At 41.4% G+C, this 25,192-nt stretch overlaps 1 protein-coding gene across 9 annotated transcripts in view; it reads left to right on the plus strand.

Annotated features, from left to right (window-relative positions):
- Positions 1 to 294: 294 nt before the first annotated feature.
- The window catches only part of SYNRG (synergin gamma), a 41,024-nt gene continuing 16,126 nt past the window's right edge, over positions 295 to 25,192 (plus strand). For 2 of the 9 annotated variants that reach the window (XM_072978496.2, XM_072978500.2), the window contains exons 1-15: positions 295 to 522; positions 5,248 to 5,276; positions 6,324 to 6,442; positions 7,184 to 7,314; positions 8,656 to 8,761; positions 9,060 to 9,171; positions 10,987 to 11,295; positions 12,828 to 13,061; positions 14,373 to 14,450; positions 14,982 to 15,178; positions 15,527 to 15,778; positions 17,030 to 17,166; positions 19,186 to 19,304; positions 19,871 to 19,936; positions 23,882 to 24,826. In XM_072978496.2, coding sequence (XP_072834597.2) covers positions 374 to 522; positions 5,248 to 5,276; positions 6,324 to 6,442; positions 7,184 to 7,314; positions 8,656 to 8,761; positions 9,060 to 9,171; positions 10,987 to 11,295; positions 12,828 to 13,061; positions 14,373 to 14,450; positions 14,982 to 15,178; positions 15,527 to 15,778; positions 17,030 to 17,166; positions 19,186 to 19,304; positions 19,871 to 19,936; positions 23,882 to 24,826 — 2,983 coding nt within the window. In that variant the 5' untranslated portion in view covers positions 295 to 373. The remainder of the gene's footprint in view (positions 523 to 5,247; positions 5,277 to 6,323; positions 6,443 to 7,183; positions 7,315 to 8,655; positions 8,762 to 9,059; positions 9,172 to 10,986; positions 11,296 to 12,827; positions 13,062 to 14,372; positions 14,451 to 14,981; positions 15,179 to 15,526; positions 15,779 to 17,029; positions 17,167 to 19,185; positions 19,305 to 19,870; positions 19,937 to 23,881; positions 24,827 to 25,192) is intronic. The other 7 variants (XM_072978498.2, XM_072978501.2, XM_072978505.2 and 4 more) reach the window with 5 other exon arrangements.

Raw genomic sequence — 25,192 nt, forward strand, 5'->3', positions numbered from 1 at the left:
CACAAAAAAGCCATTCGCGCCCCATTTCATAGTGGGAACTTTTGGCCGCCTTCTCTCTTCCACCCCCCGTTTCAGGCGTTTTGTTTTGGACTTCAACTCCCAGAAGCCCCAGCCAGCACAGGGACTGGCAAGGGAGGATGGGACTCGTAGTCCTCCCCAAAAAAAATATGCCCCTCACTCCCTTTTTGTAATGGGGGGTCACCTCCCCTTCATGTCTGCCAGCCCCCCCCTTAGGGAGGGACCCCCCCTCGCCTCTCCCCTCAAGGACGGCGAAGGAGGCCCTTCCCCCCGGAAGTCGCGGAGGGCCGGAGCCGAGGCGGAGGAGGAGGCCGGGCCCAACCGCCGCTGCCGCCGAAGGAGGCGGGCACCCAAGATGGCGCTGCGGCCGGGCCATGGAGCCGGGGGGCTCCCCTCGGCCGCCGCCGCCCCTCCGACCGCCGCCTCCGCCTCCGGCGCGGGGCCTCCGCCTCCTCCTCCTCACGGGGGGTCGGGGGCCTCGACGGGGAGCCCCGGGCCGGCCAGGTAAGAAGAAGAAGAAAAAGAAGGGCCGCCGGAGGGAGGGAGGGAAGAGAAGGGCAGAGAGGCTGGCAGGTTGGTCGGCCAGGGAGGCCGGTCGGTCGGTTGGCGGGGGGGGGCGGCGGCAGGGGGGAGAGGCGCCTCCCTCCCCTCCAGCCCCCCCCCCCCCAAAATCCTGAGGCGACTTTTGTGAGGGGACAAAAAAAGGGCTTAACGGTCTCAGGGCGTGTGTGTGGCGTTGGGAGTGGAATGATTATTTCTTTTAATTTTATTTATTTATTTCGGGGTCCCGCTCCCCTGAGTGTGGGCAGCAACCCCTCTGGGCGGGTTGACACCACCTGTCAAGAGAAAAACAGAAATAAAAAGAGAAACGTGAAAAGTCAGCCAGCCACAGGGACCCTGAAATAAGAGATGACTTCCTGGTTTTCGAGGTGGTCGTTAATATTATTATTATTTTAGCGGGGTTTTTGTTTGTTTGTTTTAAATCCATTTTATTTAATTTAAGCCGGCTTAATTTGAAGCACTTGGTTGTATTCTGTCTATATTTTATTGCATTGTGAACCGCCCAGCGTGACTACTGGTCACATGGGTGGTAGAGTAACTGAAATAATAATAATAATAATAATAATAATAATAATAATAATAATAATAATAATAATAATAATAATAATAATCCAGACACAGTCAATCAAAATTATAAAAACATCGACTAGTATTATATAACAGATACAAGTTTTAACCAAAATTATTTTTATTGTGGTTATCATTATCACATTTGCCATCTCATGACTAAGTTCCCCCATATAAGTTTTTTTTGTTAATAGGTAAGGTGTTTGTTTTGTTTTTTTTTTAAATTAAGGACACACACCCAGTGTGTGTTTATTTTCTTTATTTAATATTTATTTAAAGCCTTTACAGTCCACCCTCTATCACAAGAGCTGTGGGCAGGTGCCAGAGCTGTCTGAAATGATCTGAATACATAAGGGGTTTAAAACAAATTAAAATTTATTAAAAAGTTTAAAGCAAAACAATTTTTTTAAACATTGAAACCATTGCAAAACCTGCACAAATCATAATCCTCAACACACAAAGAGTGTAGTTTTTTTTTGTGATATTATGTTTTAAAAATTGCATTTATTTTGTTGCTATGAAAGGGTCACCGTAAATCAGAATTGATTTGACAGCACACAGTTATTTTATTATTATATGTAAATACCCATCAAGAGAGGAGTAAGAGATAAAACCTTTTCCAGTTTGGTGACCTGCTTAGAATAAGTGAGATTTATGTTTTCTTGTCAAATGCACACATAATGTACTTACATCTGTTTTATTATTACATATAAACACACATGCAGAGAGGAAAATATGTACAAGTTTTTTCAGTTTGTGAGAATCCATTAAAACTATCACTTTACTTGATGGGCCCAGACTTAACAAGAGAGAAACAATAGATGGGACAATTTTTGGTTGTTCGCTGATGATAGGTAAATATTTCTTCATTTCTCTGAGGGAGAGAGGAAAAACTGCATGGACCACTTTTTGTACAGCAGTCAAAGGTTACCTCATCCTTTAAGTTTTTGAAATGGATTTTAATTCTTGTTTTATTTTAATTTCTTTTGTTCCTTTAAGACTGCATGTGTTTAGCCTTTTTTAGGGTGTTATGTAAATACAGGTGTTCTGGAAAGGACTTGCATTGCATTTCCTTTTTTCTGTTTACATTTTTAAATTGATTTTTAGGAACCTGTCACACAACAATAGACTGGGATCAACTTATTTATTTTGTGGGCCATGTACCTTGGGAGCACTTTGGCTGTGGGTGCCTTACTTGCCCTTTACTTTTCATAACACCTGTCTCCTTACAACGACCCTGTCAGGTGGATTAGGGTGAGAAGTAATTTTTGGCCAAGCACACTCAGTGAAATTCTTCAGGACATATTTAGTATAGTTTCATGTGAACTAGCCACCGTTTTAGACACTTCTTTGTCCTTTCAGTAATAATGGTAAACATAGCGATGTTGCTTTCTTGCATTTGGAAAAGAAGTGAGGATATTATCTCAGTGGAACACTTAGTGAGTAAATTGTGATTAATATTGACTAATTATTTTGGGTATGGGGTGTTATACTTGTGTAGGGCTTGTGATATTGTTCAAAAGTAGTTTGCCATTCAGGTTCTAAACTCTTTTTCAAGGATTTAATTAGGAAATTAAAATATTGACTTAAATTACTCCACCTGTTGCTCATTTTTGTGATGGAAGATGCTTTCTACAGCATCTAGTATTTTTTTTTTTTTGGAAAGTACTGGTGGAAATCTTGTTGCTTAGCATAGTGAGTTGCAACTACTGTAGAGTGGACTTATTGAATCAATGGAACCTGCGTTCATTGGAATGTCTTGTTATAGGGGTCAAATGTGAGGAACATTTGCTTTTCCACATGTTTTTCGTCACCAGCTCTCAACATTTATGGCCATCGCTTGCGGAACTGATGTAAATTAAAGTCTGGATTTCTCACTCTTGCATTATATGTATCCCTCTGAAAAAATCACTGGGCTGTTTGTTATTAAGCTAGAGTGCTTTAAAAAGAAGCACCAGAAGAGACTTATCTAGGAGTAAGAAGAACTTGTTGTGATACTAGGCATAGAATAATTGAATATCTATTAAGAGTCATAGACCCTACACAATAATGCTGTACATTGAATTGACATCAGAGAAAATGTTGGTTTTGAGTCATCTTTTTTTGCTTTAACTTATCTTTTATTAGTGACAGTGGTCTACTTTACTGTTGCTTATAAATAAATTACTGTCTTTCTAGAAAGCTTATGCATGTTTAATGATTTGGCCTTAATTTCTTTGCCTCATGAAATGGTAGCTAGCTTTGTTTCATCATGCTGTTCAGCTTTGGATCAAGTTGTGTGTATACTGTCCCTATCCCTCCTTAAGAAAATGGGTAAGGGAATAACATGTGAGTTGACTCTGATGCACATCTGATTTCCACATGTGACATGCAGTTATGAAATTAGATTTAACTTTGCAAGTGGGTTGCATTACTTTAAGATTCCTTCCAAAAGTTCTCCTTCTTTTAAAAATCTATTCATTGGCTTCAAGAGTGGGAGAAGCCATGTGGCAGAACCCATATGCTATTATTAGTTTTGCTACCCGTCCATATAAATGTGATTCACAGTACTGTACTACAATATTATATCATACAAGCTACCATGCTCTGCGGTGGTAGCTTTGCCAGTATTCAGCAGCACTAGAGCATTCGTGGGTGGCATATTCTCAGAGTGGTTGTACACACTCAGAGACAGGTTACTTCTGAAAAATATTGCCAAGGAGCAGTGGTAGAAGAAGATAAGACATTTCTGTCCCCTATTTATGGGCCTAGGGGGCAGCTGGAGTGGATGGGGCTTAGGTCTAAACCAGGACGGCTCTACTTACCATTATACTTTTTAGCAATGAGGTGGTTGACAAATGAATGTGCTGTAATAAGGTGATGTGCCTTCATTAAATAAATCTTTTGGCCTGTTTTGTTTTGAGCAGTCGATCAAGTAAAACAGGCAATTTTGGAAGCGGTAACTGTGTTAGTCTGTGCAAACATACCAGGCAAAATCCAAAGAAACAAAACAAGACAATGTGTGGCACCTTGAAAGCCAACTATTATATTTTAATGTGAGCTTTCACGGACAGGTCCATTTTGTCAGGCATATGGAAAAGCTCACATGAAAATATTGTTAGTCTTTAAGGTGCTACATTTTCTTTTCTTTTCTTTTGTTTGTTTGTGTTTTTCCTGATGCAGTAAAAGAGGCAATACCTCTTGATATTTTTACTCATTTACTATCTGCAAAGAGTAATAAGAATATCTGTTTCACATATAATAAAATCATAGTGTGATGTTTGTTCATTTCTACCTCTCTTGAGGTCTGGCCTAATAATTTCTGGCTGACAGCTAATATGCTGGAGTTGTTTGCAAGGAACACAGTTGAAAGTTGTTTTGAAAGAGGTTGCCATGTTGATCTGTTTCAGAATGTATGACAAAAACAAAGCTAAAGTAAAAAAGGGAGTAGGGAAGTATTGTGATACCTTGAAGACTGGAGAAGTGGACTGTAATCCAGAAAAGCTCACACTGAAACAGAGTTGTTGAAACATTTTTTTTTCCATCTCTGTGTAAAGGAAGCAGGATCTTGCTTCAGACCTGGGGTTTGTTCTCCTTTCCAGAAAGCTTTCATGAAATATGTGGCCTGTTTCTTCATTTGCTGGCGAAAAGTTTTTGAAAGAATATGAGCTTTTTAAAAAAATCTGTTGTTAGTGTGATACAGTCCCATTAGTCCTTATTTTATGGAATTAAAGACTTGAAATACTACAAATAAGTCTACTGTTCTAGTTCAGATCTTTATTACTGTGCCTTTGCATGGACATTTATGGCTCACAACCAGGCCTTCAAAATATCTCTTCTTTGGACTACAGCTTCCTAGCTGGGCTTTGCAGTCCAAACAAGTAACATTTCCAAGCTGTGTAACAACCAATTTCTTCAGGTGGTTTATGTGGAAACAATGGTTTGAATGTAAAAGGACAAATCTATAGGATACCTGATTTCAAAGACACTGTTACTCTACCTGTTGGGTCTTAGCTTTCTGAAAGAAGCTCCCCCAGTAGAGGCAACACTTAGCCAGAGAATCTGCTGTTGCAATGTTCAAATGGCCAACTCATGTTTTCCACACTTTCTCTCTTGTTTCAGCTTCATGTTTCCTGGCCTCGGTCCTCAGGGTATGTAAAAACTATGAAGAGTCTTAACATTAAAGTTCAGGGGAAAAAAATAGGAAAAGATGATGTGGTGCTTAAAATTGCACAAATGCAAGAGCAGGTGGTACCTTTCTTAAACCACTAAAAAAAAATCTAACAAACAGTGAGCTTTCAGGGGTCAAGTCCACTTCCTCAGGCCAGAGAGATGGATATATAGATATAGATATAGATATAGATATAGATATAGATATAGATATAGATATAGATAGAGAGATTTGCATGATTCACACAATATTGGTGTATGGCTTGAGGCTCACTGTTCGATTTTTTAGTGGTCTAATAAAGGTATTGCTTTTGCATTTGTAACATTAAAGTGATGTTGGTGGAGAAATCTTAAGTTAGGTAGATGCACTGGACTGAAAACGTGTATTTATTTATTTATTTGTTCAATTTATATCCCGCCCATCTGGTATATTCTACCACTTGTATCAAACTTGGAACTGTAAGAATTACTTTCTGGTTTCTTAAAAAAAATGTCACTCTGTGCAAACAGGTGTCTCAGCTAAAAGTGTAGGGTGCTGTGATTTTTGACAGAATTGTCTGAGTGCACTTAATCACTAAAGACTGGAGCGCCCAGAGTTATTCAAAGAGAAACCAGAAATCCTGATAATATGTAAATGTAATAGAATAAGGACAGTTTAATTAGAGGTCCTTTCTCCATTTTGGTAAGAGCTGCTATTAGCCATGATGGTCTGATTTAAAACCTGGTTTGGTGAAAGACTTGTTCAGCTTTAACCATGGTTCACTGATGAAGCTGTTGTTTATGGCTGAGGCTGACAGGACGTAGATATTTGCCAGGGAAGAGAGAGACACTGAGAAGGAGGTGGGAGGGGGAAATGTCTGGTAACAGCATATAGTATCCATGGGTTGCTGACGCTTGGCCCAGAGCATGTGAATTCACTCGCCTTTTCAGTTTGCTGCAGTGCTCTGCAATGGCTATACATTGATGGGAGGTGTATAAAACTGCACCGAAGAAGAATCTTAAGCTGTCTTTGTATTGTGTTGGTATAGGTATGATTCCCATGCAACAGCAAGGCTTCCCAGTGGTGTCCGTTATGCAGCCCAATTTGCAAGGGATTATGGGAATGAACTATGGCACTCCGTTACCTCCTGGAACTATGACCATGCAGGTTTGGGACTGAAATTTGTGTCACAGCACCATGAAACTATTTGGCTTGTTCTGTTTTGGGATCAGTGGCGTTAACTTATTGTTCAAATGGGGGTGGCAGGCAAAAAACCCAAGCAAGAGATGTTACAGGTCTACTAGCCTAGGATTCTGGCACAGATCATTTTGAATATTCTTATTTTTTTCCTCTATTTTCATCAAAGCTTTTGGGGGAAATCATCCTTTGAAGCTTTCCAAAATAAATGTCAGATTGATGCAACAGCTATGTCACCAGCAGCCTACGTATGGCATTCCCCAGTATCCCAGTTGTAAGGGAATAAGCCTGTAATGCTATTGGAGAGGATGAATAGAAGGTCCTTGTGCCAGAGGCTGTAATGTAGTCCTCCCAAATCAGCATATTCCAGGTATGTTGAATTTACAAGCCCCATCATCCTTGGCTAGCATTACTGCCAGCATGATGTCTTGTAGTCTAACCCGTCTGCAGAGTGTTGGATTGGTGAAAGCTAAGCTTAGAATATGACTAACACTACAGCGTTGGAATCAACAGAGAGACACTGAGTGACCTGCAATTTTTAAAACCTTGCTCTTGGTCCGTATTTTTCACGTTGTGTCGTTTTATTAAAAGTCTATCCCCCAGGAGCTGTTGATTTCAAAGTGAGGGGTTTCTGCTGATTGTATAGTTTTTCATGCCTTTTTAATGTTTTTCTTCAACATGAAGCCACTTTGATTCTCATTTTACTCACAGGGTGGCATGCCTCTGGGTCACATGCAGACGGCTGGAATGCCTTACATGGGGCAGGCTCCCTTCCTTGGAATGCGCCCAGCAGCTCCTCCCTACACCCCTGACATGCAGAAGCAGTTTGCTGAAGAGCAGCAGTAAGTGATGCTTAGAGGAAGAAAGAAATAGCATTTTTTGAAAACTACAAGTGAACATGGAGTGGACATGACCCCCAGGTTTCTCACCCTGTTGAATAGAGTAAAACGTCCAAATTTGGACCACAGAGGAGGGCCTTTTGAGCAAATCTTAGTGTGTGGGCAGATTATATACATGCAGAAACAATCTCTTGAAGTATTGCGGAAGCACTTAAGGTGCTGAGTGCAAAAAAAAGGATCACCTCTTTGAAAGCTTGCTTTTGGTCATGTGAGTACACTCCCCTCCGGGGAGAAACATTGCACAGTTGCAGGGCTGATTAAGCTACAGCATTTCTCCCTGGTGGGGTGATTTTCATTTGCAGAAGGAGGAGGTGGTATAGAGTGACTATAGAATGTAGGTTGTCCAGTTGAGTCTTCAAATACTCTTCATCTCTCCCCCATCAAGTGCTCCTTACATATATATAGACTTGATTTCAAAACCCAACCTGTTTTTAAGGGTTTGGTCATTTAAAACTTCAAATTTAGGTGTTTCCGCTTCTACATGGAAGGAAAAGAGATTTTCTAAAGCTTCTCTTCCTGATTATTGTGGTCTGTTGCTCTCTCCAAACTTAGCAAAGAGTTGGTTGTCGAAACCACAGTTTAACAAGCTGGGGTGACCCACCAGGAAGCTGAAGTCAGAACACAGGCAGAGCAGAAGGTGTTTTCCTTTGTCTGTGTGCACAACCTTCCTACCTCTGTAGAAAGGAGGGAGCGGCAATTCTTGCTTCTCAGCAGATGGCCAGGTTGATTCTGATGCTGTGGAGTCTTGTTTGGATGTCTGTAATTGATTGGTGGTTCCAGCCACAAGTTTAATTTTAAGAAGAGAAAGTTGATTTAATATACACTGCTGGAGATATTCCAGTAAGCTCAGGTTTCTGGTGCAAGAAGCTGTTGTTAAACGTGGAGTGGATGTAAGTCTTTCACTGTGAATTCTTGCCTAAACCTTGGTTAATTTCCCAAGCAATACACGAGGATCACAGTTTGAGTTTCTGAACTTAAGCTGTAACCCTGAAGGGATGTATAAAGAGACATCACCAAAAGCTGCTTTTCTCTCTGCAGGGAAAAAGACAGTGATGATTTCTTAATCGTAGCTTGCTTGTTGCAGCCATAATGCTTAAACAGGGTTACCAATTATATTTGTACAGGTCACTTAAGAATCTGATTTTATTCCTGGTTTGTGGTCTGTCTCTGAACGTGGATTTGCTTTCCAGGTCCACTTAGTTATGGAAACCGGGGAATTATGCAGTTGTTCAGGAAAAAGATTTAATACTATTTTTAATCAGCACAATAATTATCCCGTTCTAGGAAACGATATGAACACCAGCAAAAGTTTTTGGAAGAGGAAAGGAAAAGACGCCAGTTTGAAGAGCAGAAGCAAAAGCTACGGCTTTTAAGCAGCGTGAAACCAAAGGTACATTTTGAACGGCATGTTCAGGAAAACATGTTTGAATTTTAGCTGATTATCTTCTGCCAAGCTGGAAGACAAAAACAGCGAACTTAAAACTTTCACAAAATCTTAGTATAAACTCTTGTCAGCAAAGAAAGCATCCACGAAAACAGTGTAATAGGATGCGGTGGTGTGATGGCTTCGGCTGAAAAGAGGAGGCTCAAAAGGTGCCGGGCTCTTTTTGACCGTGCTAGGTTTTTCCACAAAAGCTGCAAATTCTGCTATAGATTAGCTCTCTCATAGCAAATCACGTCTATTTCAGATGGGCGAGAAAAGCAGAGATGATGCACTGGAAGCCATCAAAGGGAACTTGGATGGGTTTTCCAGAGATGCTAAACTCCACCCCACCCCTACATCACATCCAAAAACTGCAGGTAATATATTTTCGTCAAGGAGCTGGAAATGTAAACCTCTAACAGATTTAGCTTCAGAGTATTGAAACATTTTAGCAGTGTATCGACACATGACACACACTTGTTTTCTTCACTGGAGCAGCAGCAAAATCCTTAGTTTCATTTAGCTGATACAATGGGATTGCAGTCCTGCCAACATTAAGCATTTATAGGTAGATTTCATAGATTTCAGCTAGAGAGATTTAACCATTTGACTCTTTAATCATGACTGAATTATGGCTATAGTGGGCTGTAATCAAGAGCAAAAGGCTACAAAGTGTTTGAGAAGAGGCAGTCATTTAAAACTATTTTAGGAGATTAAAAACAATTTAGGAAATTGTAGGTTATGATGGCAAATTTTCATCTCTCCTGATCATTGCATGATACCTGTATTTTATGTTTCTGTTGTTGTTTTTAAAGTTAATTTTATTCTCAAAAGTTGAGGTGCTGTTGGCTAAAATGGTGGGCTGTCCCAATGGTTTGCAGTTTTAATAAAATGCAAACCAAATAAAACGTGTGTATACAAACAATAAAAAGCAGCCAGCAAAGTTCAAAATGAGGTAAACAATCCATTTAGTTTAAAAATGGGGTTAAAATTTAGCAGTTGAGAATGTTAGTCTCTCTCCTGAGGATTTTTTAAAAAATACAGCAGACTTCCTAAAGGATAAAAAGAGTGGTCCTGCATAGGTACTACATTCCCTTGTGAATGTGCCATGATCATGGAGACCCTAGCAGATAGCTTCCCTGATCTATAGAATGAAATTATCGTATATAAAACCTCCCTGGATGATCTCTAGGATGGGAGACATTTTTTTAAAAGGTAATACAGTGGTGCCTCGCATAGCAACGATAATCGGTGCAGCAAAAATCGCTGCAAAGCGATTTCGTCGCTATGCGATATTAAAAAGCCCATAGGAATGAATTAAAACCCCTTCAATGCGTTCGTATGGGCTTCAGACTCACCTTTAAGCGAAAATCCTCCATACAGCGGCCATTTTCGCTGCCCGGTAAGCGAAGAATCCGTCCCAGAAAACAGCGGGCGACCATTTTTTTTTAACCCAGCGGCCATTTTAAACCGCTGATCAGCTGTTAAAAAACCATCGCTTTGTGATGATCGGTAAGCGAAACGGTACCAATCATCGCAAAGCGATTTTTCCCCATAGGGAACATTGCAAAGCGATCACAAAAGCGATCGCAAAAAGTTAATCGCTATGCGATTTCATCGTTAAACGGGGTGCCTGTTAAGCGAGGCACCACTGTACCTGAAGTTTTCATCCTTTGGTTAAGATGTTAAGCAACATCCAGTTGCTTAAGCAACTGCCTTCTTGGTTTTGAACTTGACAGCTACTTGCCTTGTCCATAGTGCAAGTGCAAGCATCGGACTAGGCTAAACTGTATACAGTACTTTTCCTTGCTCTCCGCTTCCCATGTGTGGATGTTCCTTCATAAGACAAAGGTCTCGGATTCAGGCAGGTTTCCTCCTCTCTCCGCCCCAGTCCAGAGGCTTTTTCATCAACCTCCCGTCTGGCAGATCAGGGCCAGAAATAATAAGGGAACTAGAAAAAATAGCTGCTTAGGAAACATCTGCCCAACAGGATGAATCAGATTGCTTTAAAGGCATCAGTTCATTTAGCCTCTTCTAGAAATAGCCATTTCTTGCTCTTTCCTTTTTGCTTTATCCTTTCTTTTTAAAATTTGAAGCAAGTGTCCTGTTTGCATCCATTGACTTTCATTTTGTCTTTTTGTGCATGTGTGGTGTGTGTATGTGTGTATCTGTGTCTTCATTCCATTTTTCAGATCACCCCACGCCATCCCATTCTACTGTGTCTGTCTCCCATACCCCTGCTTTTCTCGACGACGACGACGAGTTTAGTGACTTTATACAGGGTCCTGTTGAAACCCTGTCATTTGTGCCTCCAACCTCTTCCCAGCCTTTTCCATCTTGCCATCCTTCTTCCCAGACTGGGCAGCGGCTTTCAGAGAAGGCTGTGGCCCAGACACTCCCTTCCGTCCAGATTCCTGTGTCCTCCATCCTCCATGGTGCCATGGGGCAGGTTCCTTGTTTCTCTGCTTCTCCAGCTTCACAAAACACTCAGACAACAACAGGTAACATGCCATATCTTTGCTGGGGTAATGAAACGCACCAGGACCGTGGGAGAGCGCTGGTTTCATGCTTAATTCCATCTGATCCTGGGGGTGGCCTGCTTATTGTCTGCCAGGAAGCCATAGGACTACAACTGCAGGGATCCTTCAGCTAGCGGGGACCGAGGGAACTGGTTGTCTTAACAGTATCACATATGCTCTAGTAACTGCAGCAAGGCAAAGGCTTTTAAATTAGAGTTGCAAGATTTAGGCTGTAATCTTGAACATAACGGCGCAAGCGTTACACACGTGGAAGATCATGTCCAAGTAAACATGCAGACGGTTATTCTGCTAGTTGGTTAAAAGGTTGACAGGTCACGTAGAGGCAGGATGGGGAACCTTTGGCCTACCAGGCGATTTAGTCTTCGACTTCCAGAAGCGCCAGCCAGCTGGAAGGCGGAATTCTGCCTGTAAGGCGGAATGGGATATATATTCCACAACATGTGATGAGCTAAGGGTTCCCTACTCCTGTTTTGGGCCATTGCTTTTTAAGGTCCATAAGTACTTGCGTGACAGAGGACTTCCCAGGCATGCCTCTTGCTCGTGGACAGGAATGCCTCTTCCGAGAGGTCTCATACTGTGACAGCAGACTTAGGTGGGAAGGGCCAACAGAAAGGAAGCCAAAATGGGGTAATTGAGAAACAGGTGGTTTCACGATATGTGGCAGAACTACAAGCACCAAGGTACAACACATATTTCATAAAGAAAAAATAATAATCTGGAAAGTTAGTCTAAAAATGAAACCTTCGTCTTTTTGTAAATATTATGCCAGTGCGAGTGAGTCTGTATGTAGAAAGCCATGATTTGAATCTAGTCTTAAATCTAGTCTAGTGATTTAAATTGATTTGATTTAAATCAGGTCCACCATGATAGGAGGCAAGAAATAGCCAGAAGAGGATTGTGTATGCTTAGTAATCCCAGAGACCTGCTTCTTATATCACGTTGATCCAGAATTGTTTGGAATGTTGTATGTTCTGGCTGACAGCTTCCTTTGCAGTTGGGGTCAGTTAACCAAACTGCAGCCCTTAATCTGTGATTCAGTTCTATTGGTATTGAAACGGGTAAGTAGCCAGAACTCTGGCTTGTTTCTCCCATTCCATGCCAGAGAGAACCCATGGGCTGGGTCCTTGGGGGAAGAGACCAGTCAAAATGTCAGCTCTTGCTGTGTTTGAACTTTATGCAAGAAGCCATGTTTCCTTTGCTTTGGTGAATGACTCTGCATGGCATTGGAAGCAGGTTTCAGCCAACATGCGCCAGCATGCTTGCTGGTACCCTGTTAAGTCAGAATTCTGAAAGATACCAGGTTACCATGAGTGGTGAATAGACCCCAAATGTTAATTGCAAGGAAAAAAGTGAGAAAAGCCACCCAACATTGTGTGTGTTCCTCTTTCTGCACCTCAGCATTTCCTTTTTGCTCGCAGAAATTTTGTAAGGGGGTGGCGTTTCAAATGAAGTAGCTAACCAAGTTGAAACGAATCCTCCTTTTATTTATCCAGGCCCTTCCTTGGAAGAGAAGCCCCTGCCAGCTGGTGGGTTGAGTGAATTTGGGCAAGCTTGGGTCAAAGCTAAAACTCCGGGAGCTCAGCTCGGTGCTGCAGCCTTGGCTGTACATTGCACTGATCCCGGGTTAGCAGCCAGTCCCTGGAAGTCTGGAGGGGAGCTTCCAAGCAGCACCCCCAGTCCAGAGGCAAACAAGGCTTCAGAACAAAACGTGTCAGTTGAAGAGCGTGGTGAGCAGATCCGTGTCTTTGGCAAAGCATACGCTCGAATACCGCTTCAGCGTGGCTAACCTCTTGATGTGGATGCTGGATGATTTTGCTCTGAATCCCTGCTTGAATAACAATGTTTGTTCTCTTAACCTGCGCATAACATCGGCAAGATCTCATTCTGATTTTAGAATTCTTTTCTTCCTCCCCTTTAACCCCAACACAGTTAAAACCTAACACTGTTTTTGAATAAGATTCAGACGTGGCTTGCTTTCAGTAAAATGTTGTTTTGATTGAGCATGCCTTTCTTGTTATTTATTTTGTCTCGGACATCATTAACTCTGTGGGGTGGAGATGGATGTTTAATTCCCAGAGGACACCACCACCCCCTTGATGGAAAGTGATGTGTATAGATTAGAAATACTGTAGGCAAAAGAAAGTCCCTTGCCACATACTGCATAATTAACTGTTAGAATTCATTACTGCACCGTGTGGTTACTGGATGCTCTTAGCTGGTATTTACAGCAGTGCATTGGAAGCCATCTCCTCCTTTTGATCTGCTAAAGTGATGGTTCGTCTTTAATACAGTTCAGCTTAAAATACCTAATGAGCAGCTTTCCAAGGATTTGGGATACTGTGCTTGTGTTTCACCTTCTGTAGCCTTACCTGCCCAGCAAAGATTTCCGTTTGAATGATTTTCGTTCAAATGGTTGCATTTGTTTCCAGAAAGCTGTTGGATTTTAGTAAAAAGCTTACCTGGATGAGTACATTAATGATGCTGCTTAAGTCATTCTTATGGTGTGACTACACTGTATTGACAAAGTGGTTGTCATGAAGTATGTGAAGGGTCTGAAGACCGGGTGAGTGTTAGATTAGTATTCCAGAAAAAACACTCCTTTTAGTAGTTAGCTTTTCTAAGGTAGAAGTGCTAGAACATCTGATGGAGGCCATAGAATTTACCATCCTTGTTTTTTTAATGAATGGGATGACTGACTTGGTTGTACTGCATTTATTTTATCAATTGTCCAACCATCATAGAAGCTCTTCCTGAGACCAAACGGCAGAGAGATGTAGCAGAATTACTGTGATGTGGTGGACAAGAGTGGGAACTTCTGATCCGTATGGGGAAAGCGAGTCTCTGCCCATATGTTAATGGTGTTTTTTTCCTTTTAAACCAAAAGCATGTCTCTTTTACCAAACTATTTGTGGAAAGCTAATTTCTTCCTTGAATAACATAATTTGCTCTGTCAGAAGACAACAAAAATTGTTCCAGATAAATTGTTAACAGCCGATGTTTCCTAAATGCCAGTCTTTCTTTCTCTGCATTTATCTTAGGTGTTGGAGTATTTCCCTCACAGGATCCTATCCAGCCGTTGATGCCCCCCTGGATTTACAATGATAATTTAGTTCCAGGTAATAATAATAACAATAATAACAGTAATAACAGTAATAACAACAATAATAATAAAGATTATGACATAACTAGCATTGACATTATTGATATTAGAAATGTTGGAAGCTTATCTCTGTGTCTGAGTACATTATGATTATAGCAACTTTTGTCTTTTAAGAAGCTTTGGTTTTTAAAATGCTTTGGAGACCTGGCAAGCAGAGGGGAGGCACAGTATGAAATATCGATACGATGATACTGAATTTTAAACCCAGTTCAGCTGTTGAGAGATTTTTCTTATAATAAGAATGATGAAAACAGAAGTGCCTTCTTCAAAAGCATAATTTATCCGACAGGTGTGTTTCCCTGTCTAATTCCATACATGTTTTGGCTGCTCTGTCTTCGCAATGGAAGGAGCTGCCTGTGGAGCCGTGTGCGTTTGGTGGCGCCCAAAATCAAAGAGTCTGTTTGCCTGATGCAAATTTATACAGACACGTTGCCATCTGAGACAAGAAGCGACAGGCACAAACAATCACCTCTTTCCTCCTTTTCAGATTTGTACAAGAAAATTCTAGAAACCACTATGACCCCTACTGGGATCGACACCGGCAAACTGTATCCCATCCTGATGTCTTCTGGGCTGCCCAGGGAGACTCTCGGACAAATATGGGCCTTAGCGAATCGCACGACTCCTGGGAAGCTGACAAAAGAAGAGCTGTATACCGTTCTGGCCATGATAGCTTTAACTCAGGTAGGCTTGAGTACGAATTGGGGCGGAAAGGTCTCCTTGAGCTTAGGACTGTTTGTGTCTGAAACCATAATCCGGGGCTATTGTTAGGCTACGTTTGACAGCTGCTTCCGGCAGCCTGTTTTGGTGTCCCAGAAGGGCAGAAAATTGTTAATAATTTACAGTACAATCCTGTAGCCCTCCAATTTTAAATAAGTCTCGTTTAATTTATTCAGATGCATGGCTTTTCATGGGCTGCTTATTGTTAACGAACTGCAGATAAAGGATTGGGAACAGTCTGTCGGATTGTGCTCAAGTCCTTTTGTTTCCTGTTATGTCATCCGTGTTGCTTTTCTCTTTCCCCCTATACAGAGAGGCGTCCCGGCCATGAGCCCTGATGGTTTAAATCAGTTTTCTTCTGCCCCAATCCCAACGTTAAGTGGGCTTCCCGTGGCCATCTCTGCCCCAGTGAGCCAACAGCCTATGATGCCACCTGGGCCACCAGTTTCCCTGCCTCTAAGTATGGGGCCACCTGTCATGGGGCTCAGCATGGCTGCACCAGTGGGTGGAACGGCAGCGCAGGCTAGTTCCGGCACCTTCATGCCCTCTTACCCTGCAAACCAGGTTGGTGCTGTATGAGTTGCATAATAAGCTGGCAGCAGTATTGAGGTGTGTCCATTTTTTTAGCTGAAGTTGACCCTGCTGTTAGGACAGAAGGAAGCATCTGCCTCAAGCAACATGTTCTGAATGCTGTGAAAGGGGAGCAGTGCTTAGTTCGGTTTACTTTGTTATTGCTGTATTTTTAGTACCAAAGGTGGTGGGGTAAGGGTAGGTGCTTCTGCATCATTTCTGTCTCATGTACTAAAATAGGTTGTCTGGTTTTTAGACATCGGGCATCTTGACTTGAGTTGAGGGGGATCCCTGTTTTCTGATCCACCTGAAGGAGCAAAGCCCTGGGGCCGCCCCTGCTGTTAACTATAGGTTGAACAATAGAGTTCAAGTGAATGTGCCCAGTTACAGAGCCAGCTTATCCTGCAGCAGCTGGTTATGGTAGGGTATATAAGCCTTGGGAATGGGAAGAGTTGCCTCAAGAAATGTATTCTTGTATCAAACGCTTTAGGTGCCTCTGAGGCTCAGTTCTTGAGTCTCCCCCACGGCCAGAGTAAGGACTCTTTTTGTTACAGCCCAGCATCTTTGAAACTCCCTCTCCAGATCACTTGGAAAGAGGAGCCTTCTGCCATGTGAGGGGTACAATTACTTCCTCATCTAAGAACTTTCTTTTAAAATAAAAGTAGTTTGTAAGTCAGTGGAATTCCCTGTGCCTATGTTCCAGGCTTCTTGATCTATTTCATGTTCGCTGCCAAAAAAAGTCCTGAGAGAAACATACTAAAGCAGCAGCATTTTGCATGTATTGTGAAGTTACGGGCAAAAGCATGGCCTTTTGAATATTTCTGGATTCCTGCTCCCATCAACCCTAGCCTATGGGGAAGGATGGCCACACTTCTTTACACACATCTGGAGGGCTGCCCTTTGCCGACTCCTGAATGAGTACATGGGGGCATGGGGACTTCAAATACGTTGGGAGAGAAACTCTGATGTTTTCAGGCACAAAGGAGCCCTCAGATTGCCTTTGTCCAATTTAAATTGAGCTCCAAACAGTTTTCATTTGTCCCAGCTTCTCTCACACATTTGTCTCGTAATTCAATGAGTAAATGCTGTTGCCCCTGACGGGTATTGTTTGTTGATTTTTACTGTTGTAAGCATCTCTGGGAGCTTTGTCTGAAGCGCAGGCAATAAAAAAACCGCACAAAATGTACGAACAAGACCGTTGCAGTATGACAGCGAATAACAACAAAATGGTTTTGTTTCATCTAGGCAGCCAAACCGGATGATGATGATTTTCAAGATTTCCAAGATGCTTCTAAATCAGGTGGCCTTGACGATACCTTTACGGATTTCCAAGCAGAGGCGCCTGGATCAAACAAAATGATTCCTGCCCACAGCAGGAGCAGGTAGTGAATTTCAATTTTAATTTTTACTTTATTTAATTATTCTCAGTCCCTAATTGCCCAGGAACAGCATAAGAGAAAGTTAGGATTGGAGCCATACTGTATAATATAGCGATGCTCTCAAGGTGTAGACTTAGTCATGACGAACTTTAGTCCCATTAGATAATATAGTATTAATGTTTTATTCCTTAAGAATCCTATTGATGTTCACATAAGGTTGGCGTAACTTGACGCAGCTCCTTGCAACAGTGTTAGTGTCTTGGTTGTGTCCTTGGTCACGCACCTGACTACACAACAAAGACGCCTTCCAGCACCTTGTCAATTGGCCACAATTTGTGTGTGTGTGTCCTTTGTTCTGCCAGGTGAGGCAAACCTGATAGGAACAGGAGTAGCATTGCAGCCCTTATATTATGGGTAATGCTGTCCCCCCCCCCCCACTTTTGTTCAATCATTCTGATAACTATGTGAGCGTCTCTTGGCTCAGGAGATAAGGAAATTTGATTTCCTCATTCAGGGATCAGTGGTGACTATGATTTCTATGTCTAATATAAAGACCTTTGTTGCCCTTTGTGGGATATGAGTGTCTTTTTAAGAGAACAGAATGGTTGATGCAGGTTTTCTGTTTAATTGTTTAGTGTCAAAACCTTCCATTCATCCACTGGCTCTTAGAAAGTTCCTAAAACATCTAAACAACCTAAAGTTAATCTATGAATATGTACTGCTTTAAACTCTTAATTCTTAACTACCTATTGGTGTAACTTTACGCTGTGCAACTAGGATGATGTCATCAGCCTTCAACAGTAATATTTCATGGAATTAGATCGAAAGCTTCCGGACTCCTTTTTTTTTCCCCCAGACTGCCTGGGGCTCTCTTTTGCCCTGGGGAAAACTTTGGGGATTTCAGGACAGGGGTTGTTGTTGTTGGTGATGGTGGTGAGCTTTTAATACCCCAAAACAACATAGCACCAGTCCTTATGCCAGCTCCTAAGGAGAAGGTGGGCCTGTTTCATCCTCAGCACATTTCTTTTGCTCTGGGACAGAGTTAGGTACTTGTGTGTCTATATCTGCTTCTTTCTACCTTGCTGAATGTGTTAAAGTTGCTGTAGGCTTGGGCTCTACTAGCCTATTTTATGTGGGTTTCAAAAATTGGTGCAGAGAATGCTAGTTTTTCTGGAAGAGAGTATGGAAGGAGTGAGAGACCTGATTGCACCATTAACCAGAGGGATTCCTTTCTATTTGGCATCTATTCTACTTGCAGTCATGCTTTTAAAGGGAGATTTAAGTGGTCTCCCATCCAGGATCTGCTCTGGCCTGCACATGCTTAATTCCAGCAGTGCATTTGTTTCTTTGTTTGTTCGTTCATTCATTCCTTTGAAGAATTTACAGTATATCCTGTTCTTTAGGCAGGCTGCTTACCAGAAGCACAGTGTGACAGTTCCTGCCCTCAGGCTTATAATCTGAATTTTAAAAATAACACACAAGGAGTAAGAGCTTGCAAGGGAAGAGGAAGAAAAGAGTTCACTGTGACAGTGACCAGGTGGATGTTGATGCTGAGGATCATCAGATTGGCCATGAGTATTCATGGGTTTGTACAGGAATACAATAAGTTGTTCAATTTAAAAAAAGAATTAAACATCATATTAAAAATATTAGATAAAAGCTTTATTGGAGCAGATTTTAAAGCAACAAAAGTTGAACCTCTCCCATTTTTATGTTCACAACTCTGATCCCTTGTTCTTCAGGAAATACTGAGGCATAAGTGGCAGTATTATAGGCCGTATATATGCGTTGAGTATGTGTGATTCTTTTTTCTTCTGTTGTATGTCTAGATTAATTTTATTGCATATTCCATCCTGAGTAGGTGTATATTCCTGCGTCTTCAGGAACTGGCTTTGTGCCAATCGTGTGCTCTATTTTTAACCCAGGAGAATTTATCCTCTAATGACTAAGAATGGCGGTAAATTTCTCAGGAGAAACAGAGACAGGCTGCTTTGATGAGCCCTCTTCTTTCATCTCGTTTAGCGCTTCTTCGATGCTGATCCCACTGTCAGGCGCACGCATGCCACCCACTGTGGACAAGTACGCTGCCTTTAAAGGGATTTCCTCTGACAAGCCCGCTGAAGGCTCACCTTCCCTTGGAGGTAAACATGCACCTGCCAAACACACGAATGCTATCCCGTTCAGTTTTATTGGGTAGACTGGATGCAAGAATTAACAGAATCACTTCCAGTTGATAAGTGTGATGTGTTATTCACTGGGGAATTCTCTCCCTGAAGACCTGTTGAACTGGAGTTATATGTAAATGTTGACTTGTTCTTGCACACCCCCTGAGTTTTCATGTAGGAGGAGGGAACCCAGTGGATTTTGGTCTAAGGGCCGTCTCCATATGCCTTTGCCTTCCATCCCACCACATTCATATTCCCTGTACTAAAGTCTAGCAGTTCAGAGTGCTATCTATCTGCCTTTGCCTCGTTGCAGGATAATTAGATCTTAAAATTAAGCTCAAATTGATAGGTCCTTGATAGTGAGATATATAAGGCATATTACTTCTGGTTCAGGAAGACTTTAAATGTTCGCTAGTAGCTACTCTAAAATGTCTAATCTACATAATACTGTCAATTTAAACCATGTATAGTTTTCTTTATGATTTCAGACTAACTGTATTGTAACCAAATTTCTTTTTTTTTTACAAAAATTATATGCACAGTAGATAATGGAGACAAATACAGTGCATTCCGAGAGCTGGAACAACCATCTGAGAGTAAACCTGGAGGTAAGTACATCAAATTTGGTGTCATCAGTATTTTTCCTGCATTGCCTCCATAATTGTCTGGTGGGTAGTATGTTTGTTGTAATTTTTTAAAAAATATGCTCTATAGGATTGGCGAAATCCTGTTAGTATTGGTCCTGGTGAGCACATTAGTATTTCATTGGCAACCTTTACATTAAAGCAGGCTTACCTTACCCAGCATATTATTTGTCCTGAATTGCAATGACTGTGATCAGTTTAAAGAGCACCCTGTCAAGTCATAGCTGATAATAGTGACTAGAGATTGACAAATAATAAGATCTTTTGGAAGCTGAATCCTCAGAAACATAGTGAGTCACTAAAAGAGGAAACTATTGTGGCATGTAGTGCATGTTCAGGGGTTTTAATCTTGTAGGTCAACCCTAATTCCTTGGATTGTGCTCTGAACACAATGGGATGCTAGCCCAGCCTTCAGTATTTCCCATAATAATAAAAAATAGTGCTCTTAAAAGCCAACAGTTCTTCATCAGTTGTGGTTGGCTGAATAAAAATGCTACAAGATCTAAACCACCTCAGTTTGTTGTTGTTCCTATAACTGCAAGAAATACAATGCTGTTATAGTTGTTTACAGGAACGCTTATCTCCATAAAGTCTCTGAGGGTTAGATTGCGTTTCCTGGGATAGATGTAATTTCCAAAATCAGAAGTGAATTTTGTGAAACCGTTTTCAAAGGCATAAGAAATATATCACAGTTAAGGAAGTCTATGGACTCATCCTGCTTTGTCTGATGCAACCAACTTGCCTTGTGTATTTCAGTGAGTCTGGGGGAGGGAATGCATTATTAATCTGGACTTCACAGTACATTTAGTTTATAATGCAGTCTTTCCCTTGTCTCCATGTGATAAGCGGAATTTGAGGATGTTCCATGTTTGGAGGCTTGAAAGGAAATTGTATTTAAAAAACCAAACAGAAATAAGTGTGCATAAGAGACTTCTTAGCAAGCTTTTCCTTAAACAAAGAAAAGAATATTTTAAATGGAAATATGTTTGAACCTTATTCACTCACCTCCAGACCACTTGAAAAAATTGACACCTGGTTTTTCTTCCTGCTGGAGATAATTGACTAGAAAAGTCTGAATATTCTAAAAAAGATGAATATGAATGTTCATTATTATACAACTTTAAACTCTTGGCTTTCTTATTGCCTTTATTATATTCTGTAAAAACAATCCAAACCTAATTTCTTGCCCTGGTTAGCATCTAAAGCTGAGTTTCCTTGCCTGGTTAGTTTTTAAATCCATGTAGTAACATTAGCACTTTGATGATGTAATGCCTCCTACGTTTTAGGGATAGAATCAAGAGACTTTTGATCTATCACATGATGAAGACATAGACCTTTTAGGGGAGGGAGTGAAAATTAAGGAAATGGCGGTCATTAACATTTTTTTGAAGTGTTACTGCCATGCTGCTCAGTATAAAAAGGTGCAAGGAACCGTTCCGCTGTGGTGAGGCCAAACAAACTTAAACCTGTCCATGGAGCAAAAAGTTTGATCCAATTTATTGTTAAAGAATGAGAAGTTGGTCACATATATTGCCATTTTACCCCTTTTAACCCTTTCACCAGCTTTCATTTCTAATGGAAAAGCTTGCAATCCATCAGTAAGTTGACTTTTGATGTGACACTCATTAGTTTAGATCAATATCAGTTTCACAAAAAAGAAAAGAAAAAAGAAAAGAAAACTGAAGCATGGAATCTCATTCCCATATGGCGCTAATAATATTTAATATGTGTTCAGTGGGTTATTTTTGTTTGATTCATTTTGGCTTATAGACATGTTCACGTTACAATCGCATTTGTGAAACTGACTTGACTGGTGGGTTTTGTGTGTGTAGGATGGTGATGGTAATCTGAAAGATGAAATAATGCATGTGTGTGAACTGGGCATGTGAAGATCCATGTACCTTTAAAACAAGAAAACGTAAAGACTGTTTTGTGTTAACAATGAATAATGTATTTCAACAGTAGCTTATGTGTAAATATGTCAGGCTGGTGAATGGGTTAATCAAAATAAAACTATGCTTAAACACCCCTTTTTAGACTGAAAAATACACATTGATGCTTGTTGTTAAAATAACCTGCTAAACTTCTCTACTTCAGTTGCTTAAAATTCTGAGAGGGAAATGATTATGCTGCACAATTAATTGACTGTCTTATTTTTGCTTACATTTATGTCTTACCTTACCTTCTTTGAACTCAAGACAATGTATGTGGAGCCCCTCTTCTCCACCTTATCTTCCAAACAACAATTCTCTGAGGTCCATCAATCTAAAAACATGTAACCAGCACAAGGTCACCTAGTGAGCTTCACTGAATGATCGCTAGGCAGTTAACAAAATATAATATTTTTTAATCACTACTAAAACATGGCAAATTACTTCAACAGCAAAAATGGCAGATAATTACTAAAGTAGCTGTTTATGAAGCACCAGTTGGCTTCATAAACCAATCTTTAAATTCCAAACTGAAGAAACCGTTTTTGACCTGGTGCCTCGAGATTACGTCAGAATCAGTCATAGGTCCATGAGGAATCTTCCACAATGCCACCATATTAGAGAAGGCCATCTCCCCCTTTTTTCCACATAAGGTGCTGTATGTATCTTAAGAAGAATCTCTCCTGGAGATTATAAAGTATGGGCAGGCTAACACAGGAAATGATGCACCATCGGATTTTGGGACCCTGATTTCTCAGGGCTTGGAAGGTTAGCACCAGCACTGTGGCTTGAGCTTGTGGGAGACATCCTAGACACATGTGCTCAAGTTACTGAGAGTGATGGGTTTATATTGAAATACTTTTATCCCAGGAAATGCCCCATCAGAGTACTTTACAGCCCTAATGGAAATATGAAACATGACACCAGATTAACAGTGAACAAATCAGCTAAAGAGTAGAAATTTAGAACAATAGAATTACTGGAAAAACAAAAGTAGGTTGGTTATAAAAGGTAAAAAAGGATGCTGGGTATATTTGCCAGATAGTCCAGAGTCAGAATACTACTAAAGGTAAGGCTACCTATATCATAATGGCTCACCTGACCTGTGAAGGGAGATGTATCCAGGTAAGAGGCCTTGTGGTTATAACAGAAGGTTTTTCTAGGAAGTGGAAATTTTGAAATTTGTCTCCCTTTCCCAACATTAGACAAATTAGGACAGCATTATCAAAAATTATAGTGTCTTTAACATTATCTGCTGGTTGAACACACACCAATCCCAGCCCCCCAGATCAGTTATTGATTTACATAGTTTATGAAAAAAGAAATTTGCATACATTCTCAAGCTTTATCATTATGGTTTGCGATTCTAGATGAAGTGCATTTTTCTGATTAAGGTTCATTGCAATTTTGTTGAGAACAAGCACAATTAAATATGCTTAAGGTACATGAAGAATCATCCTAGTCACAAGGGTAAGGGCAGAGTGAGCGTTTTCTAATGTTGCTCCATATTAAACAAATATTTTCTGTACTTATTTGTTATTTACATCGAAATGCAGAAATAGAGATCAGATGTATAATGGACCTGTTTTGATGTAAATGCCCTTAAATCTACATGATAAAACTGTAAATATGAATTATTCCTCCGTGTGCAAAGTAACATAATCCTTTAGGAATGAAAGTGTATGTATAAATTGGGATGTACTGTTAATCTAATTAAATGTAAACCCTATTTTAGGTACATGTTTAAACCTTTCCCTGTGGAATTGAGTTCAATACTGAACTGCTTAACTTTGCTAGGATTGTTCCCTCTGTGTTTGTTTTGGGTTTTGAATTAAAAGATTGTTTGCTTCAAATCTCTGGGAGGAAGCCATTTATTGCATTTCTGTGATTTAACCTGTTCGTTATCCTGTTTGAGCGAATGGCACATCTGTCATTTCAGAAATAATTCCTCACGTTTCTTCCTTTTCTCTGAATGCAGGAGACAGCTTTGCAGAATTCAAGTCCGCAGGAGCAGATGATGGCTTCACAGATTTCAAAACGGCCGACAGCATCTCGCCGCTAGACCCGCCAACAAAGGATAAACTTTTTCCTCCCCCTTCTTTACCTACACAGTTGAAGCCACAGCCCCAAGCAAAGCCTCCTCTGAATCTGGCCGACTTGGACCTGTTTTCCTCAGCCTCTGCCGGAGAGAATAGACCCCTTGGTTTTCCAACTGTTTACACTTCCCCCAAACCAGCATCTTTCCCTGCGCCACCAGCCCCAACGTCTGCTGCGACCACTGCTCTGCCCGGACCCATCAACAGCTCCGTTCTGGCTGATGACTTTGCTGATTTCAACCTATTTGGGGGATTGTCGAATTGTACCACGACGACCACTCAGGACGAGTTTGCAGACTTTATGGCTTTCAATAACAGTGCCGGCTCTTCTGATCATCAGCCAGAGGACAAATGTAACCCACCCAAACCAGATGGCAGCCCTCTTCCTCCAGCTGGCTCTTCAGCCGGTGCCGTGAAGAGTGGACAAAGCCCTGCCGCCACTTCCACCAAATACGACATCTTCAAACAGCTGTCTCTGGATGGCCCCAGCTTAGGCTTTGACGAACTGAAAGACCACACCCCTTCGTCCGTGAAGAGCGAGGATGACTTTGCCGACTTCCACTCCAACAAGTTCTCGTCTAGTTCTGAAAAATCCCTGGTGGACAAACTGGCCGCCTTCAAGCACGCCAAAGAGGACTCGGCCTCCGTCAAATCCTTGGACCTCCCGTCCATCGGGGGCAGCAGCGTGGGCAAGGAAGACTCGGAAGACGCCCTTTCCGTCCAGTTTGACATGAAACTGGCGGATGTGGGAGGAGACCTTAAGCATGTCATGTCTGATAGCTCTTTGGATTTGCCAACCATTAGTGGCCAACATCCTCCGGCAGCAGGTGAGGAACTAGTCAGATTGCTCTGGTGACCAAGGCAGTAGAAATAACCCAGAAGTGCTGCTCTTGGAGCCGAATGGCAGGTCTTTTGTGCTGGTCTTCTCTAGAGAGCAAAGGCTCCTGAATCTGTATTCTCAGCTAGCTGCTAATTCTCTTAACCAAGCAGTGTTAATGCATTTTTGTTGTTGTCTGGTTGTAAGTTTTAGATCGGATTGCTCCGCGGTGAGCCCTACACCCCACGGTATTATTGATGTCCTCTTAGCAACCCCTTTCTCGATGAAGCACTCTTCTAGTGTTGAGGGTCATGCTGAGGTTTCACAAGACGGACCGCTACTCAGGAAAGGCTGAAAACCTCTTGGTTTTCGCGAG

This window comes from Pogona vitticeps, chromosome 7 (genome assembly GCF_051106095.1).
Source record: "Pogona vitticeps strain Pit_001003342236 chromosome 7, PviZW2.1, whole genome shotgun sequence".
Lineage (NCBI taxonomy): Eukaryota > Metazoa > Chordata > Lepidosauria > Squamata > Agamidae > Pogona > Pogona vitticeps.